The sequence below is a fragment of the Zonotrichia albicollis genome, chromosome 4, assembly GCF_047830755.1.
Source record: "Zonotrichia albicollis isolate bZonAlb1 chromosome 4, bZonAlb1.hap1, whole genome shotgun sequence".
In the NCBI taxonomy this organism is placed as follows: domain Eukaryota; kingdom Metazoa; phylum Chordata; class Aves; order Passeriformes; family Passerellidae; genus Zonotrichia; species Zonotrichia albicollis.
In genome coordinates, this window is record NC_133822.1 from 20277715 (window position 1) to 20296502 (window position 18788).

The 18788-nt window shown below is 37.0% G+C and overlaps 1 protein-coding gene across 1 annotated transcript; it reads right to left on the reverse strand.

The window, feature by feature from the left end:
- Positions 1-15199, reverse strand: DRAM1 (DNA damage regulated autophagy modulator 1). Its single transcript, XM_005482730.4, has 7 exons — positions 14829-15199; positions 8129-8196; positions 6815-6957; positions 4749-4926; positions 4152-4210; positions 2609-2701; positions 1-1327 (listed from the first exon to the last, which is right to left on the reverse strand). Exons 1-7 carry the CDS (start codon positions 14960-14962, stop codon positions 1283-1285), a joined length of 720 nt encoding a protein of 239 aa, XP_005482787.1. The 5' UTR covers positions 14963-15199; the 3' UTR covers positions 1-1282.
- Positions 15200-18788: the final 3589 nt, after the last annotated feature.

Genomic DNA, 18788 nt, shown 5'->3' on the forward strand with positions numbered 1-18788 from the left:
AAACAAAACATCAACTCTTAAAGTTGTGAAACAGCTGAATTTAATAGTTTAAAATACACATTAAAAGAAATATTAACAAATGACTAATTTCAAAACATCACTCTCCAAACACACATGAGTTAGTGGATATTAGCAACTGAAAATCATCAATATTTCTGCATAAACTGTGATAGAGTGTGGAAAATGTCATTTTCAGAGAGCGTAACTCACAACCAAGTGATTATTGCACTGAATGGAGGTGGTGAATCAGTACATGAAGGAACATTTTGCCTGCAGATACTTGTAACATCTGACTTCTCAACTAGTTCCTTTCCATGTCTTTCATTGCAGAAGAAAGTCTATAGCAGCAAATATCCTCATTCCAGATGCTCTCCAGGTTTGTTTTTAAATTTACTTTTATGTATCTAATACTAATACATTTATTTCTAAGTACCTGAAAACTACTGCTTCTTCTTATTTTCCTTTCATTCCCAATACTTTTTTTGACACCCTCTTCACTCCATTGTAGATTAAACCACAGGCTGGAAAATTCTGCTTTATATTAATGAAAATGCAATAAGAGTTCTGTTTATTACATCATGCTTAAATGTAAATTTACTTTCTATTCCCACTTCCATCTTTTGTTTTCTGTGGCCATCAGTGCATAAAAGGGAAAAAGGGGTGGATTTTTACAACATGTACTGCAGTGATGATTAGAAAACATTTTTCAAGCATTATAGTTTAAATTTCTCTTAGGATTTGCATTTGCATTGCAGTGCCCAGTATCAGAAATATGTAGCATAGTGTTGCCATCTACTAAAATTTCTTCAAACAAAGATGCCCACTCTTGCTCTCACCATCTTCTCCAGCCCTTGCAACTTAGCAGAGTAGGAATTCAGTCATAGTCCAATTCATTTCCTTTACACTTCTCTCTTTGCAAAATGTACTTTCTCAAGTTTAAAACTAATGCCACTGATCACACTAAAGCAAATTTAAAAGTACAGATATGTCCTAAATGGAAGAGCTGAGGAGATCAAGTCCTTGAGTGATTTTCTGGTGCTTCTAGATATTGCTTTTATTACAGTATTTTTAATATACCAAACCATATAAAAATTACAAAATATTGCAAAAAGTCAGGAGGAACCTTGCTCCAAGTTTTTAAAATCTTTTAGTGGTTGCTGGTGCAGAGTTAATGGCATGGACTCTTAATACAACCTCATCAATCCTTGTGCATCTTCTACTTTTTCTATAAGTAAAAAGAAACCTAGAATATTCATAGATATAAAATATTGTTCTTTCACTATCAGGATTCTTCATGTATTTCTGTTGATATCCTTAAAGAAAATCTCTAAAAGAAAAACAAAGCAAGATCAGCTTAGGATAATTTAGTTTTACAGTTCTGTGATATAAAGTACAAGGAGATGAAACAACACAAAAGAAAAAAGTGTTAAAGTGAAATAAATACTGGGGGAAAATTAGGAAAAATCTTATTTTTCTTTGAGTGTGGCAGGACTGTTTTACCAAATTAATAATTTGGTTTTCTCTGAGCACTGGTTATGACAAAAAGAATCTAAAAAATCTTTCTGTCATTGTAAAACACTAACATTGGATTAATTTCATAGCCTGTAATTTAAAATGGCCACAATTCCATTTTGTTTAATTTCATAACTTTCTCTTATTTTCATAATATTTATATTTAGTAAAAGTTTTTTATGTGTCTGAAGCAGAATTCTCAACTAAGGATTGTTGATAAATATGCTGAGAATTGCTGCATTGTCCTGCAAATCTCTGTCTCCAAGGGAAGAGTCTGACCTTTGATGAAAGAGATACCATCATATAGGCAGATATCAGAAAGTGATGGACTGGCAATAAATACCTCCCCCCACATGCATTAAGTGATACAGACATTTTGGAATGGCTCTTCAATAATTCTATCAGTTATAGAAGGCAATTATAAACCTTTAAGATCATGTGTTGTGTAATTTGGAACAAAATTTTTTTCTGAAAGAAGTGTTTTTTTCTGGTGAACCTAGCTTATTTTATTTTATTATTTTTATTTTTTGTTTTTAATTAAGGAGACGCCATATAGCCATGGTCTATTCAGTACTAAGTCAAAACTAAACAGACATGGAAATGTTTGCTATTGGTTAGCAAAATATATATTAACTCTGAATCCAGCTACTCAAACCAAGAGGGTTTTGTGTTAATACTTTTCCAAAAATTATTTCATATTTTTTTGCACTGTGAGGAAACATAGAGCAAAATGTGCAAAACATCAATGATTGGATTATTATATAAAATCCCTCAGGCAGAAAAAAATTAAGTTTTAGTTGCATCATTTATTTTGTTATTATGTCACCTTTAGAGGGCCTCTTTCTACAAAAAGAGTGGTAATAATTGACTGCTATTAATTTTCAAGATCAAACACATTGAACTATTAAACTGAATTTTATGTTTAATAATCAAGGGGGAGAATATTCCTTATGTAGACAGAGATCATTTCTGTGCTTGGTAATATTTGTTTCTGATTAGTTTTGATGCATCTATCTAGGTAAAGAATGGTAATTTTCTATTACATTGTTATATAATTCACAGCACTTAGTCACTGCTAAAATATGAAGATACCAACCTGAAAATCTCTAATGAATGTTAAAAAGAAGAAGATGAAACCAAAGGCCACTGTCCATTCACAGATTGCACTCATAAAATGGTAAGTATAATCCTGATGGAATGAGATAGATAACAAATTTTCAGATTAATAAATTAATAAATTAATTAAATAAATAAACAAATAAATAAACAAATAAAACTATTATATTATTTATAAATACATTTATATATTTATATGTATATTATTTGTCAGTATTTGTAATAATAATTAAATAATTATTAAATTAAATTAATTTATTAATTTGTTAATTTATTGTTTTATATAAATAAAATGTGGGTGAAATGATATAGACATTTCCTTCAGTAAATTCAACAAGTAAGATTTATGACTGGTCATCCCTGTTGTATAGAAGTCAATTCACATTTTGTTTTTCCAGAATGGTGAGTAAATTTATCAAGGTGCATGTGTTACATTAAGTCTTGTGCAGTACCATCAAAGGCAGTATACAACTGCCTACAATTGCACAGTATAAAGAGAGATTGAATGTAATATAAACTTGAAAACATTGTTAATATGTTAGGATTACTGATGTGCCCATGCTCCAAGCCTTCACTCAGAGCCAATGAGCTCAGTAATTCTGACCAAGTCCTTACCATGTTTTGAAATGGAGAGCCACCCTCAGTGACAGTTCCTGACAAGACTTTTGTTTTAAACTGTTATTGTAAACCAGTGTCACATGACACAAACAGAAAGCAAAGTGTTTCTTAACATGCCATCACCAAATACGCCATCTGTTTCAGTAACATTATGTTTTCATCTTTGCATCACATAAAAACCCACAAAACCCCCAAAGATATGACTAAGATTGTCTAATTTGCAAAGATTTATCTCACAGCTGCCTTGCCACTGTTTGGTTGTGGTACAATTGCTAATTGTGCTCTTATTAAGGACTTCAAGCAGGGTATACTCTCTGCATTATTTAACCTTCTTTTATTTCAATGCCTCCTTTTAGCAAAATTGGCCCAAAAAGCAAAATTAGTTTTAACAGTTGCCATTCTGAAAACACTGAAATGAATTCAAATACCTAAAATTAACTTTAGGATATTTTAGGTCAGAGTCCAAATATTTATGACAGTATCAAAGATTATTTAATAAAGAATAATAAAAAAGCTGAGAAAAAAACCTCAAAAACTAAAGAATTAAATTGGTCCACTTTTTGTTTCATGTGAAAAGTTAATTTTCAAGAAAATTGACTATAAAAGGAAGTAGAACTAATTACCAGAAATTTTTTTTGGTAGTTTTTTCTATGGGAAACTCTCAAGTTGCTGGTCAAAATGAAAGTCTAACTCTTTCAAAATTGATCAGCTATGACAAATTTTCTTACCCACACCGCAGACATCTTCCTAATGAAGAAGTGACTGGAAACCAGCATTGCACAGATCTGTTCATGATAATGTGCTATTTGAAGTCTCTGGCATGTTTGTATTGCATTAAGATAAATATAACAGCATTTCCCAAATAATATCACACAAGGTAAGTTGGCTACCTAGTAAGATTTTACCTTTTCACCTGGAGTCCAATCAATTTTTGTCATGGAAATTTTTGAAGCAAACACAATCACTGGGAAGAGTGTAAAGGAAACTATGCAATATCAGTGAGTAAAAATGAAAATGTCTGCTTAAAAAAAAAACAACAACCAAAACTCAGGCAATCTACCCCTTCTGTAGCACAGGAGACCCTGAACAGCCAGAATATCAAATCAAGGTATTAAGAACATAATTAAATGAGTCACCTTATTACAAGGCAGGTGGTAATAGCAATCAAAACACATTTCTGTACAAATTAAGGGTTCTGTAGGTTCTTTTAAAGTATAGACAGTAAGGGAGACACTCCAAACTTAGGTTTCACGTGATTCTGTGAAAAACACTGGGACATTGGTTTTAAAACTACCACTGACATAGAAGATAAAACTTTTTAGAAGCTCCCAAAACTCATCTTTATGCTATTGATAGTGTCTCAACGTGCTGTATTGTACACATTAGAGAGCCCTAAGTAAAGAGTGTGACCTCGTTTTTATTTTTTATCAGCAGTGATTTAATTTGAAAGGAAAGGCATGAACACATAAAGGGAAAACCACGTGATGCACCGTAAAGGATACTGGGAATGAAAGCAATGCATGATATGGCAGAAATGGCCATCCTTATGTGGCACACAAAGTAAGTGTTCCATCGTGGGCAGGACTTGTAGGAGATTATAGACTGAAGTGTGATGTACACAACACCCGAGCCAAAGGCCACCAGAGCTCCTATGTCATGGACACTGGGAACAGCCAGCTCCTGGAAAGGGAATCAGCACAATGGTTAGCTGCTGTGACCTGAAGAAACTGGCAGGTAGAGCACATGAATGTAAATTCTCTGCATGACACACTGATTGGAGGAACTAGACTGAGTACTAAGGGAATAATTTCGAATTCCAGCTTTGGTTTGGTCTCCTGACTTGAAACATCACCTGACCATGAGCAAATCTCACATCCTGTTCATGTTTCAGTTATTCTATCGGGAAATAGGGATCAGAATGAACTGTTCACTTGTTGTGCATATACAGTGAAAAGACTGAAGGCTTGCAAGCCACCATTTCCAGCTTCTTGGGCAATTAAGGATGCTTGAAAATCTGCTAGATCAGATGCTTATTAGCTAGATTAGATCCTTATTATGCTCAGAACCCTTTCTACAAACTGCCCTTAACATGGAAAGCAGGCTCAAAGCAGAGGAAATAGAAATTAAGTGAGGAAGGAGTTTATGGACTGGCAATGAGACACAACAGAGATTAGATAAGAACCAGTGTTATAACTGTCAAGGAATCCCTTTGGAAACATTAGGATCATAGTTTCTGCATCCCATCCATCATCTTCCTTTTAGGAAGGAGATGCCTAAAAGGAAGACTACTGAAAACACAAAGCACTGACACAACTTTTGAGATATTCTATAGAAGCAACATACAGAGACTACACCATTCATAAATTATTTTGCATTACTGATTTGTCTTCTCCCTGTGGAAGCTGAATTTGGTTTCTATTTCAGTCAGGCATCATCCAACAATTTTTTTGTGCCACCTATAAATCTTATCAATAAGAACAGGGATATTTTAGAGTAAAATATGATTAGAATAGACTACAGTACCTCTGGTGTTTGCAATCCACACACACTGCCTGGATGCAAAGCTAAAAAGGGTGAGTTATCATCCTAAGGCAAGGGGTTTTTTGTCTGAAAACACTATTTCCATTACATGTAAAACTGTACTGGCTGTTGAAGGCCCAACAACATTTATTTTCAATTTCTGTGTATGTCATCATGTCACTATATAAGCACAATTGTATTTAACAAAATGGTCCAAGGTAGACCACCTTTAAAAGAAATAATGCAGCTGTTTCCACAGATTTTAAGGCAATATCTCAAACCTGCCAATTAAATTTAACGTGATTCTAGGCTGAAGCTTTCAGTGCAATTGCCCTAATATTTGTGTCAGAATCTACCTTATTATACTTCCTCACTAGAAAAGGTGAAATCAATATTTTTCTTCAGTATTTTTTCTCCCTATTGAATTTTCTTTCAGACATTGAGTGGGGGAACTTTGGTTTGTAATGAGATCCTTACTTCTGGCAAAGTAAGCAGTAGTTCTACATGTCTCTATCAAAAGATAAAACATGTTGTTATGCCATTTCCTACACACTCAAAAGTTTAACAGGCTGATATTGTGCCCAATTTTCTAACCTGTCAGATAAGATTAATTTATTTTGTAGAAAATTCTCCTGGTGAGTATGCCATCATTCAGCCAAAAATGCTGATGCTTTTGTTAGTCTGATTTATTCTGCCCTACCTGATTATAAGCAAACTAAACTTGGAATAGCAAAGTTTTTTACATTCAAGTTCTCACAGAAAAAAATTTACAGCAGAAAAATCCATATAGTACAGACATGTTCCAAGACAAGCACACAGAAAACTCCTCAATGGCATAACTGCACAAGCAAAAATTCTGTTGTATAGGGAGGAAACAAGTCTATTTCTGAAAAGTTACTGAAAAAAGGCAAGAGCAGGAAAGGCATTCTTATTCCATTTTCCAAGGGTCCACATGGGGAAAATGTTAATCACTGTTATCTAGTTTAAATTTTAATGGTAAAGCAATCTTATTTTATTTCCATTTTTGTTATGAAATTTATGATCATACCTGAAAAGTTGCAACTATGCCCATTCCAGTGCAGCCCATCAATCCCACACATAATGTAAACATATTGCATGAAGACTTAACAAAGTGTGATGATTCATTTTGCTTCTCTATCAATAAATATCTGATGTACATTGTAATTGAAGCTGAAAAAAGCAAAACAAAAAAAAGTTTTGTTCAATGATCACATACTGATTACATTTTAACAAACTTTTCCTGTAATACATGATATGCAGAACAAAATTATAAACATAACACAATAAATAATACCATCTTTAACTCTGCTGGAATGAAGAAGTTAATTCAGATGAACTTTCAGGTGGAACTTCATTATTTTTGTCTTAAAATTGCATATTATTTCTATCTAGAACTGAATGCACATCAGTTCAAGAAAAGCACAAATTTAAATCCCAATCCTCTGGGTGTTTTGGGCACAGAGGCATTGCCATTCCACATTAGGAACAGATGTTACAGGGAGATAAGAACCATAAACTGCAAGTGGGAGGCCTTATTCTGCTCTGAGATGCAGTCTTGTGCCAGAACTACATCTCCTTCTGAAGGATGGTCTGAAGAATTAATTCCTTTTTGTAGAGTCACTGCATAAAATGCAGTTCACTCCTGGCAAACACCTGTACTGAATTAGGACATCATGGTTCTTCAGGATGTAATAAGCTGTAGACTGAATTCCACAGTTCCATAACACAGAGCACAGTTTCAGCCTATCAACAGCTGGAAAAAGAAATCAGGTAACTTTGCCCAGGCACTATGAGGTTACATGAAACACTACAAGACTGTGACTGAACGAGGCTCTCGTAAAAGGTAAAATATGTTTACTTTGCCTTAAGGCCATCATACAGAGATACACAGCTCTTGATCCTCCATCCTCTGAAAGGTAATAGAAAATGCCAAACTTCATGATTCACATCCGTTATTTTGTAGAGAAGGAGGCACACTGAGGAGAAAACCAGGTGTTGCTTCAACACTGTTCTTCCCTTTACTGCAGCATCTCAGAACCTGAAGTTTCCCTGCAGCAGAGTTTTTGAAGAGTAATTATGCCACCTTTGCTCACTTTTATTTCCAGTGTGCTGTCTACTTTGATAAGGTGCTCTGAAGAGACACAAGTGCCTCTGAGCCTGCACTAACTGGTCCTAAGGACCCAACACTCCAGGTATTACTTACATCCATCTGATATTACCATTTGACTGCAGAGAAGTTTTTCTGCAGAATACTAAATACAGCTCTGTAATTAAAGCAGGCACTAATTTTTCACTAATTCTCATTTCTTCATTCTGTTCAACCCAAATACCTTATACATACCTAGAAGTGCTGAAATATTAATCATAAAACCAAAGACGCCGCTCTCAGGAGGTTTAGTTCCAGTGTCACTAAAGCAGGAAGAGAGACAAATTAAAAGTTAATTGAGACCTGTGAAACATAAATGAGACAATTGAAATCCCATGAGAAGTAGAACCTCTTCTGTGTGTATAAGGTAATTCACCTTCTGCTGCACCATTTGTAGTAGAGAACCCCTCTTTTCAAAAAGAAAGCATATTGTAAGAGTATATGCTTTGAATTGTATTTCTTCTTTTTCTGTATGCAATATGCAAAGATGTGACAGACCTGTACTTTGCTCATGAATGACATAATTACATAAATAACATTTCAGAATTAATGTTTCTTTTATCTGCTGAATTAACACTGTGATAGAGTAAAATATATATAATAGTAGTAATCTACTATCTTAAGATAGTGAGAGAATTTGGTTTAATTTCTTTAAAAGGACTTGACCCTATGAGAGAAATTGTGTTCCATGCCCAGGAATGTTCCTAGGAACTGTTTAATTTACTAATGTAGATACAGCTTAAGAGTACTCTATCTCCAAGCTGTTGTAAGTCTCTTCTGATGAAACACTTCCCCTTTAATTAGAAGTTCACTGGGACAGAGAGAGGGAGCAAGGGTGTGAGGATATCTACAGAATTTAAATACATATCTATATGCACATCTGTATAAATGAAAGACATAAAGTACACAAAATATTTATTTTGTAGAAAATGGAACACCTTCACCACAGAGTTCTTTCCCCTCTTTTCCCTACATAAGTGCAAACACCCATCCCAGAAAATGCCCTTTCCTCACAGAATGGACATACTCCTGGGAGTATGTGAGCTCCTTGGGAGTATGTTCTGCTCATAGAAGAGCAGAACTCTTCTTTGGAAGGTGAGTGCTCTGTTGAAAGAACAGTACTATGATCTTGCCACCTCTTTTTACTATTTTTTTCTCTCTGATGTCCATTTTTTTCTTGTTTAACGTACAACCAGTTGATATGTATTTGATCAGGTACTGTTGATCAAGCCAATGGAAAACATATAATTCTTCAATCTTTATGTAATTTGAGTGTGAGCTAAGTTTCCAGTTGCTGAGCAGTATCAAGAGGCAGAATAGTGTGTTTGAACATAGGCACCCAAAAATTCTGCTATCAGATATGTTGTGACCATGTTCACAGGGGTCCCAGGATGAGGGAAGAGACGAGGATCTGACTCCATCTTTCAGAAGGCTTGATTTATTATATTATATATATTATACTAAAACTATACTAAAAGAATAGAAGAAAGGATTTAATCAGAAGGCTAGCTAAGAATAGCAAAAGAAAGAATGAATAACAAAGGCTTGTGTCTTGGACAGAACCCGAGCCAGCTGACTGTGATTGGCCATTAATTAGAAACAACCACATGGACCAATCACAGATCCACCTGTTGCATTCCACAGCAGCAGATAATCATTGTTTACATTTAGTTCCTGAGGCCCCACAGCTTCTCAGAAGGAAAAATCTTAAGGAAAGGATTTTTCATAAAAGATGTCTGTGACAATATGTGAACACATAAGGGTTTTAGCTAATGCCAAAACTCAGTGGACACTGAGCAAGGATTCTGAGAACAAACCTTTCTCTTGGAGTGGAAGTGTCAATCTGCTGGAGGGTAGGAAGGCTCTGCAGAGGGATCTGGACAGGCTGGATTGATGGGCCAAGATGAGTGGAAGGAGGTTCAGCAAGACCAAGGCCTGGATCCAACACTTCGGCCCCAACAATGTCCAGCAGAAAAGAACCTGGAGGTGCTGGTTGTCAGCAGCTGACAATGAGCCAGGGTGTGCCCAGGTGGCCAAGAAGGCCAGTGGCATCCTGGCTTGTGTCAGCCACAGCGTGGCCAGCAGGAGCAGGGCAGCGACGGTCCCTCCGTTCTTGGCTCTGGTGGGGCCACAGCTCAAGCGCTTCTTTGAGTTTGGGCCCCTCACTGCAAGGAAGATATTGAGGGGCTGGGGTGTGTCCAGAGAAGGGCAGCAGAGCTGGGGAAGGGTGTGGAGCACAAGTCTGATAAGGAGCAGTGGAGGGAGATAGGGGTGTTTAGCCTGGAAGGAGGCTGTAGCCATGTGGAGGTTGGCCTCTGGGTAACAAGCAATAGGACAAGATGAAATGGCCTCAAGTTGTGCCAGGGAAGATGTAAAGTGGATGTTAGGAAAAATTTCCCCACAGAAAGGGTGGCTAGACATTGGATGGACTGCCCAGAGAGGTGGTAGAGTCACCATCCCTGGAAATGCTAAAGGAAAGCCTGGACTTAGGGCCATGGTCTGGTTGACATAGTGGAGTTCAGTCACAGGTTGGAATCAGTAACCTCAGAGGTATTTTCCAACCTCTGTTGATTCTGTGTATAATGGGACAAGTAGGTACTAGCTAGGGCTATCTTTTATGTCATTTAATAAGATGAATACTCTTCATTCCAGCAGTGAGGCTGGATTAGGTTTCAGCACTAAGATTCTGAAGCTACCACTGAGTACAGCCAAAATGACCTCAGCATGAATGCTCTCCACACGCAAAAGAGAAAGCACTCTCTACTTTAGCAATCACTCTCAAGGATTTTGGTAATTTTGTGAAGTTCAAGACAGAAGAGTATGACCATCTTAAACTACTTGATTATTTTAGAAATTCGTATTTGCTCTCCAACCCCTCTATGTCATAGAAGGATTTGTTTAACAAAAGTTGCTAAGATGATTTATCAGAAACAGGAGGAAGCTTAGGATAAAAGTAAGATTTTTTTCTATGAAAAGCTCATGAAAAAAATAGAGAAAATTCATATATTTCTTTTTACTAGATTGATTCCAAATTCTCAGACAACAAAAGTTTGAACCAAGCTTTTCAACAAGTTTTTACAACTTGTCAGGCATTGGGAATCCCTATTCACCTGAATTTTCTTGTTGTAATGCTTTCTGAAGACTTGCTCCAGCTGGTAGTCTGTATTAATCTTGTTTCTCTTTGACAGTGAAATTGATGAAAAGAGTAAACTAAGTATTTTTGTTTGTTTATTTGTTTGACACACCTGAAAATCATCTTAATTTGTGTTTTATTTAGCCCATTTTTTAATCTTGAACTTCATCTTTTCCTTTTGTTTCTGGAGTGTTTTCATTAACACGACAAAGGAGCACATTTAAAATGTGGACCACTTGTGACAATCTTCAAGGACTTTTTCAAATCAGAAACCACTCTGTGGTAAGCACAGGACTGTAATCACTTCAAAGCTTCTGAAGGGCTTTAGGTGAGCAGAGAATGGAATTGGCACACACACAGAAAGCCATTTGAAGTTCTTGGAACACATTGTAGGAGCAAACCAAATAACCTGAAATTGCACTGAACTCCATTTCTTAACAAAGTATTTTCTCAAGATAAAGGCTTATAGGTGATTTTTGCTGTTGGGGATTTTTAAACTTAACAATCTTAGATTATGTTGTAAAGAAAATTCATACCAGGAATATTAAATCACAATCTATTTACAAAATACTGCATTGAACTTTAAAGGACACAATCTTCTTAATGCTATATTTTGCATTAGAAAAGCTAAATGAATACTTCATATTAATTTTTCTTTAAGTCTGCTGCTTTGAAAAAAAAAAAAAAGATTAGCAAAAGAAGTATCGGTGACAGTCCCCTCATTTTTACAAAAAATAAAAAAGGAAATGGCATATTTGAAACAAAAATGTGCTCACTTATTTGAGCTGGTGCATAGGTGAGCTCAACCTCCATGGAAAAGATGAGGAACCCTGTATGAAAATGACAGCATTTGTGTCCCAATCTCAAGCAGAAAAATTTTAAAAATGAACAGTCTTCTCAAGAGTGGAAAGATAAGAAGGTGAAGGAGACCAGGAATAAATATTTTAGGCCCAAAAGACTCTTCGTAATTGAATTTTCTTCAGAGCCATCATAAACTATTTCTCTTCAAACTGAAGTCCCAAATTTTTAAAATAGGAAGATTCTATTCCACCTACAGGGATTCTGATTTCTCCAGAGGTACCAACTGGTAGGAAATACTTTCAGGAAAATTTCCTTTACTGTTTCACTGAGAATTCAAACAAGCAAACAGCCATCCCAGCACATCCAAATTGGTTTGGATTTTAGGCAGTGTGAGTAACAGGACTAATTTTGGCACAACCTCATCATCTTTTAGGATTCAGCTGCTAGAAAACACAAAATCATATTCATTTTATCTACCAAGAATTGTATTTATATGGTTTGTCTGATGGGACATTAGCACAGCCTCAAAGACAAATTTAGGTGTGGTCTCTCGCTTTAACAGCTGCTATATTGTAAGCAAATAAAATTAATGTTACTTCAAGGCATACACAGAGTACTTGGGGAATGAGTGTAAGAATTACAGAAATGTTGAACTCAAGTATGTCAGTATTCTTCTCCTTTGTGTAACTGGAATTTCCCCATACGAGCTCTATTTAATTTTTATCCTTCATTTTAAGATATTGCACAACTGAAAGGTTGCAACATTCTTCCTCTTTTTTTAACACTCTTAGTTTTACTAAATCACATTCTCAATCACATGATTCATATTCTTAGGCTAAAGCAATGACCTGCAAATTAAGAATGTGAATATGGTATGACTATTATCCTGAGTACCAAGAAGAAAACCTTGTATTATTCCCAAATGCATCTTCTATGAAGTTCTTATGCTCAGACCCCATGCCTTTAGAATTGTTGCAGGTGCTTCAGCAATAGTCAACATATATTCTTAGTCCAAATGTGGTGTTAAAAGGATGTAACATAAACAAGACTTTTAAAAAGCTTTACTAGTAAATGCAGAGGCACTGAGATGTGAGTGGGAATCACTGGTGCAGCCTCTTTTGTCTTTGTTTTGTTTAGGTTTTTAGGGCATATGGACTTTTATGGTGATTCCATAGCTAAAGGATAAGAACAATGTTTAATGGGAGATATTCCATTAAGTTGATGTAACTGTGGCAGCTGTGATATATTCCCTAGAGTTGTAGAGTTGTGACTTAAAGGTTTGCTCCCTCCCTTTTAGAAAGAATGACACAATTAAGGTACCTGGGCTGTCAAAAACTTAACTGCAAACAAAAGTATACATAAAAAACCACATCCCGCTCTCTCATATATTTTATTCTATGACATGGCTTCAACATAAGAAACATAATTTGTCAAATTTCTTCCTACAGGATCTCAAAATATTTCTGAACACAAACTATGTACAATTATGTCAAATGATTAATTTTTGTTAGCTAATACTGGATAAATTGCACTGATCACAAGCACTTTTGTGTTAGTAAAGCTTTGTGTGCAATCAAGGATGAGCAGTAGGGTATTTGTTCAAGTACAAGAACAAGACTTTCCAAGAGCTTTCCAGATTTGTGCAGAGAGTTTTGCTAATATAAACATGAAGCCCAGCTTTCTCTGGCTCAATTTCAATGAAGCTCAGCTATCTTGTGGGTTGTGGTGTCATTTGCTCTTGCCTATGATGACAAACCCTAATTTTCAATCACATTTTCTTCTATGTGCCAATCAGGTCAGCAGTCTTCTGAAATTCTGCATGCCCAAAAAGGCCTTCAAGGAATTAGGTCTAGATGCATCTTTGTCACAGACATCTTTTATGAAAAATCCTTTCCTTAGGATTTTTTCTCCTGAGAAGCTGAGAGGCCTCAAGAATAAAATGTAAACAATGATTATCTGCTGCTGTGGAATGCAACAGGTGCATCTGTGATTGGTTTCATGTGATTGTTTCTAATTAATGGCAAATCACAGTCCAGCTGTCTCAGACTCTGTCTGAGACACATACCTTTCTTATTCATTCTTCCTTTTATATTCTTAGCTACCCTTCTTATGAAATCCTTTCTTCTATTCTTTTAGTATAGTTTTAATATGATATATATCCTAAAATAATAAATTAAGCCTTCTGAAACATGGAGTCAGATCCTCATCTCTTCCTTCATCCTTGGACCCCTGTGAACACTGTCACACATCTTGAAAGATGTATTTTATAAACTTGTTTAGGTCTTCTGGTAAGAAAGATACATTTTATAACCTTGTTTAGATCTTCTGGTAAGAAAGATATATTTTATGACCTTTTTTAGATCTTCCAAGAGAATCAGACACACTCTTGGATTTCTGGCTAACCTTCAATCTATTGAGAGATAAATACTAACATTTTCATAGTTTAGATTTAAATGTTAACATGAGCCATGCATAAAGAATGATTTACACAGAATTGCACTTAAATGAAAAAGGTTAGAGGAAAAAGATGCCAGGCATCTCTTGGGTAGTCTTTAAACTCATTGGTCCTATAATGAAATATTAAAAAATGCATGTTTGTGGGGATGTGTTTACTGCAAAAGCCATCACAGGGCTTTGAGTCTACTGTCTGGTGCACTTTGGCCTAGTTCTGGACTTATACAAACAAAATTACACTTCCACCACGTAATTGTAAACTTTTTCTAGCATCAGGCCTGCGCTGGCTGCAACAGAAAACTTCCGTGTCCTTTCTTTCCATGGTGTCTCCAGTGTCAGTTCATGTGGCTTCCAGCGGTGCTAGAGAGGTGATGGGTGCCGGGGGTGCCCAGCGTGTCCCTCTGTCATACGGAGGCCCCTGGGGACCCCAAATTCCCTCCGGGGAGCCCCTCCGGCCACCTCCCACGGTCTCTCACACACACAAACCCCGCAGCTCCCCCGCCTCACCTGATGTAGGGCACCAAGGGCTCGACGTGCCCCGCCAGCACGGCGATCACATAGGAGATAATGAAGGCGGCCGAGGACCAGCAGACGAGCAGGGCGGGCACGAAAGCCACGCCGGGCATGCAGCACAAGAGCATCGCGCCCGGGGCCGGGGCAGCGGGGCTGCGCTCACGGCTGGGCACCGGGGACTGCCGGCCCCGCCGCCCCGGGGATGCCCCGCCGGGAAAGGCGCTGCCTTCCCTTCACTTTCGCTTCTCCGCCGCGCTCCCCGCCCCCAGGAACAGCCGCGGCCCCTCCGCCTGTCCCCGCTGCGCGATCCGCTGAGTTTGCGGCCGCAGAACTTTCCCCGTGTCCCGGTGCTGCGGTTCCCAGACCGCACACGCCCCGTCCGGGCAGGGAGGCGGGCGGTGAGATGCTGCCCGGACGGCTCACCGACTGCTTGTGCCTTCAGTTGTCTTTAAAAGGGCTAAAAATGGGTCCATTGGGCTCTTTGCAGCTCATATTATATGTGCTGCAAAGTGCATATTATATGGCTTTACGCAGATATTTACTATACGTATTTTGATGTATTGATTAATAGTATTGACTACTAATGTAGTGCTGTATTAACATCTTGATAATATGATAAATGTAGTCTTGTAGTTAAAAGGTAACTTTTGCAGTTAAAATAAGAACTATGTAAGTGGGATATTTTTTTTAAGAAAGGAAAGAGGCACTCGCACGAGATAGCAGCCACAAGACACTGAAATTTTTCAGAGAAAAAGAATTTATTGCCCTCTTATCCGAAGAAATGGACTTCTTCCCGCCTCGAAGGCGGTGTTAAGATTAAGAAGAAGTTGTTGACACTGACCAGACAGAATCCCGTGTTTGAACAGAATTTATGCATCAGGTATGAAGTGTATGAATATGCAACAGGCTATTGTTTTTAAGGGTTAATCCTTTGTTAAGGGGGTCCTTTTGCGGGCTCGTGCTGCCCAGAAAAAAGTACCCAGACGTCCGTAACTCTTTGTTTCTATTGTCTCATATTGTCCTAATTCAAGTTGTCCAAATTATTTTTACTGTAATTGTATTACTATATTTATAAACATTTTATTACTATTAAACTTTTAAAACTTTAAAAACAAGTGATTGGCGTTTTTCACACCAGCACTGAAACCAGGTCAGAAACTGTGCAAGTCCCACTCCAGAGTCCTACACACACCTCACCCACCTTGGACTTTCATTTCAAACATATAATGTAGCCTTGATCTCCAAATTTCTCCTGAAATTCACTTCTCCACATGCTTAGAGGGAAACCATAGTTTAATTCAAAATCATGTCTTTAATTCAAAATCATGTGCTCAGCATTTTCACTTTTGTTTAGCCTGAAGCCACGGACATTCTGCCAAGGGTGTTCCTGTTTCCTTTGATTGTTTGCAGTTATCAGCCCTCCAAACCAGCATCCAAACTCGAGGTCATGAGTTTGTTCTGCTACAAGGATGTGTGTGTGCATGCTCTGCCCCTCTCCCTGAGCATGTATTGAGGGCTTTGCCTTCAGTGCACATTCCCTGTGCTGGATGCACACAAGGTGAGTATTTGCCATGCTTTGAAGGCTTTGGGAATGGAAATAGAAATTACATAAAAGGACCAGGGATAGTATGTCTTAATACAAGTAGAGAAAAGTAATTAAAAAATTATTCAACCCCTAAGACTGGAGGTAGTTGATGCCCTTCTTCTTGGCAGTAGCAAGTTGCTCATATTTTTAAAATATAAATTGAGTATAATAGTTTACACCATGCCACAAATTCACACTTCACATTTTCACAGCTAATCTGCCCTCTAGTAAATTTGAGTGACAGAAATTTCTCACTGGAAGAACAGGTTTATTTCTCTTATTGTTAAAGGTGCAAAAAGAGATAATATTTGAGCTGTCTTAATATGCTGGTTTAAAAAATTCTGTGTAATTATACCTCAATATCAGGGGTTTTCCCTCTTGAAATAGAAAATTAAAAAAATACTATACAGGAATGAAATCTAGTCTCTCTGGTAAATAAATGGCAGAAACATATTGATGGTAAATATATTTATAGCAGTAGAATTTTAATTTTTAGTATATCAGTAATTTAGTTTTGGTTTGGTCCCTTGCAAAAAGAGGATGGAATTCACTTTATTTTACTGCATCAACATTTAAGTCGCAACATTTAAGTCGCACTGTTGGAAAAACGTTCCATCCACAGTTCTGCAAGTTCCCTGTACTACCTTTAGTTTTGTAAGTAGTAAATAAATGACTCTAAAGTGTGAGTTGAGTATTTACATTATTCACATGACTTTTTGAAATGCCTGAACACTATTTGGAGTGAAACAAATGGACACGTTTGGCTCAAGCAGGTGGCAATTGACTGTTTGGTGATCACTAGCAAAGGCTCTTGTTGCTATGTAAACATTTATTGCAGCTCATGTAATGTTTCATTTTCTTTATAATTTTATTGTAAAATTTCAGCAGTGATCTTAAATAATTTTAATAATGCATTTTTAATGATGCATCATTTTTTAAAGAAGCATGTTCTTTAAAGATCATTAGAAGCTGCACAGAGTAACAAATACAGGTAACTCACAAACTTGGGAAGAGTAATTTTATTTACTGGACTTTAGAACACTAATGTGCTATTTCAAAGACAGTCTATGTATTTTAATTCATTTTGTTTTCAGTAAGTTATATTAAAACCCTAGGAGTATAGAAAAATAAAATAACTAATAATGGATTTTAGTATATCTTCATGGGATTATTGTGGATGGAAAATAAGATATGAGTCATTAGTGTGCACTTGCAGTCCAGAAAACCAGATTTATTCTGGGCTGTATGAAAGCATGGGAAACATGACCAGAAGGCTGAGGAAGGTGATCCTGCCCCCCTGCTCTGCTCTGCTCTTCTGAGACCCCACCTGGACCACTGCATCCAGCTCTGAGGTCTCTTGCACAAGACATGGACCTGTTACTGTCCAAGGAGGGACACAGAAATGATCAGAGGGATGGAGCACCTCTCCTTGTTGGAGAAAGGCTAAAAGAGCTCAGGTTGTTCAGTCTGGAGGAGAGAAGGCTCCAGGGACAACACATTGCATCTTTTCATTATTTAAATGGGGCTTAGAAGAATGACTGCTAGAGACTTTTTACCAAGATCTGTAGTGATAGCACAAGGGAAAATGGCTTTAAACCAAAGAGAGTACTTTTAGATTACATATTAGGAAAGAATTCTCTGTTCTGAGGGTGATGAGACACTGTGACAGGCTGGCCACAGAAATTGTGGATGCCCTGTTAAAGGCCAGCCTGGATGGGGCTGTGAGCAATCTTGTCTAATGGGAGGTGTCTCTGCCCATGGGAGTGGGGTTGAAACTAGGACATCTTTATGGTCCTTTCTGAACCACACCCTGCTATGATTCTATCATTCTGTGGTTTAACAAAATGATCAGACTACTTCAAATTAGAATTATTAGAAAAATAAACATGTCAAGGTGTGCAAATAATAACACATCCATGTCAGTGATTTGAAAATACATGAAGGTAAGGAAATAATAATTGAAGAAATCTAAAATAGCCTATGCTGCTGGTTCTTGTATCTCCTCTTTTCTCCTGCTTTACTCAAAATATGGTTTCCATGGATTTTATATTTATTATATATGAATATTCTTTATAATATGTGTATTTTCCAAACTTGTTGATAATGGAATTACCTGTAACATGAAAGACTCAGTTAGAAGAAACTCCTTCCCCAAACATATTTGGTTTTAATATCTCTGCATGGGTTTTACATTGAACATGTACAGAATAGTTACAGTAGCATTTACTTCCCTGATTTGGTAAAGAATGGAAGATAGAAGGATGGAAGAACAAGTGAGATAAGAAAATGGTAAGCAGTAAAAGTTTGGAATGAGAGCAAGAGAGATGCAGTTCAGCTACTTCTTGAGATGTGTTGCTACACACAAGCAC

What these genes read in the sequence shown, in the direction of transcription:
- DRAM1 (XM_005482730.4), bottom strand. Translation starts at nt 14,962, where the DNA reads ATGCTCTTGTGCTGCATGCCCGGCGTGGCTTTCGTGCCCGCCCTGCTC. An exon ending in CCCTTGGTGCCCTACATCAG is followed by an intron (nt 8,197 to 14,828) that starts GTGAGGCGGGGG and finishes TTCCTGCTTTAG; the next exon opens with TGACACTGGAACTAAACCTC. An exon ending in CATTCATTAGAGATTTTCAG is followed by an intron (nt 1,328 to 2,608) that starts GTTGGTATCTTC and finishes TTTTTCTTTTAG; the next exon opens with AGATTTTCTTTAAGGATATC.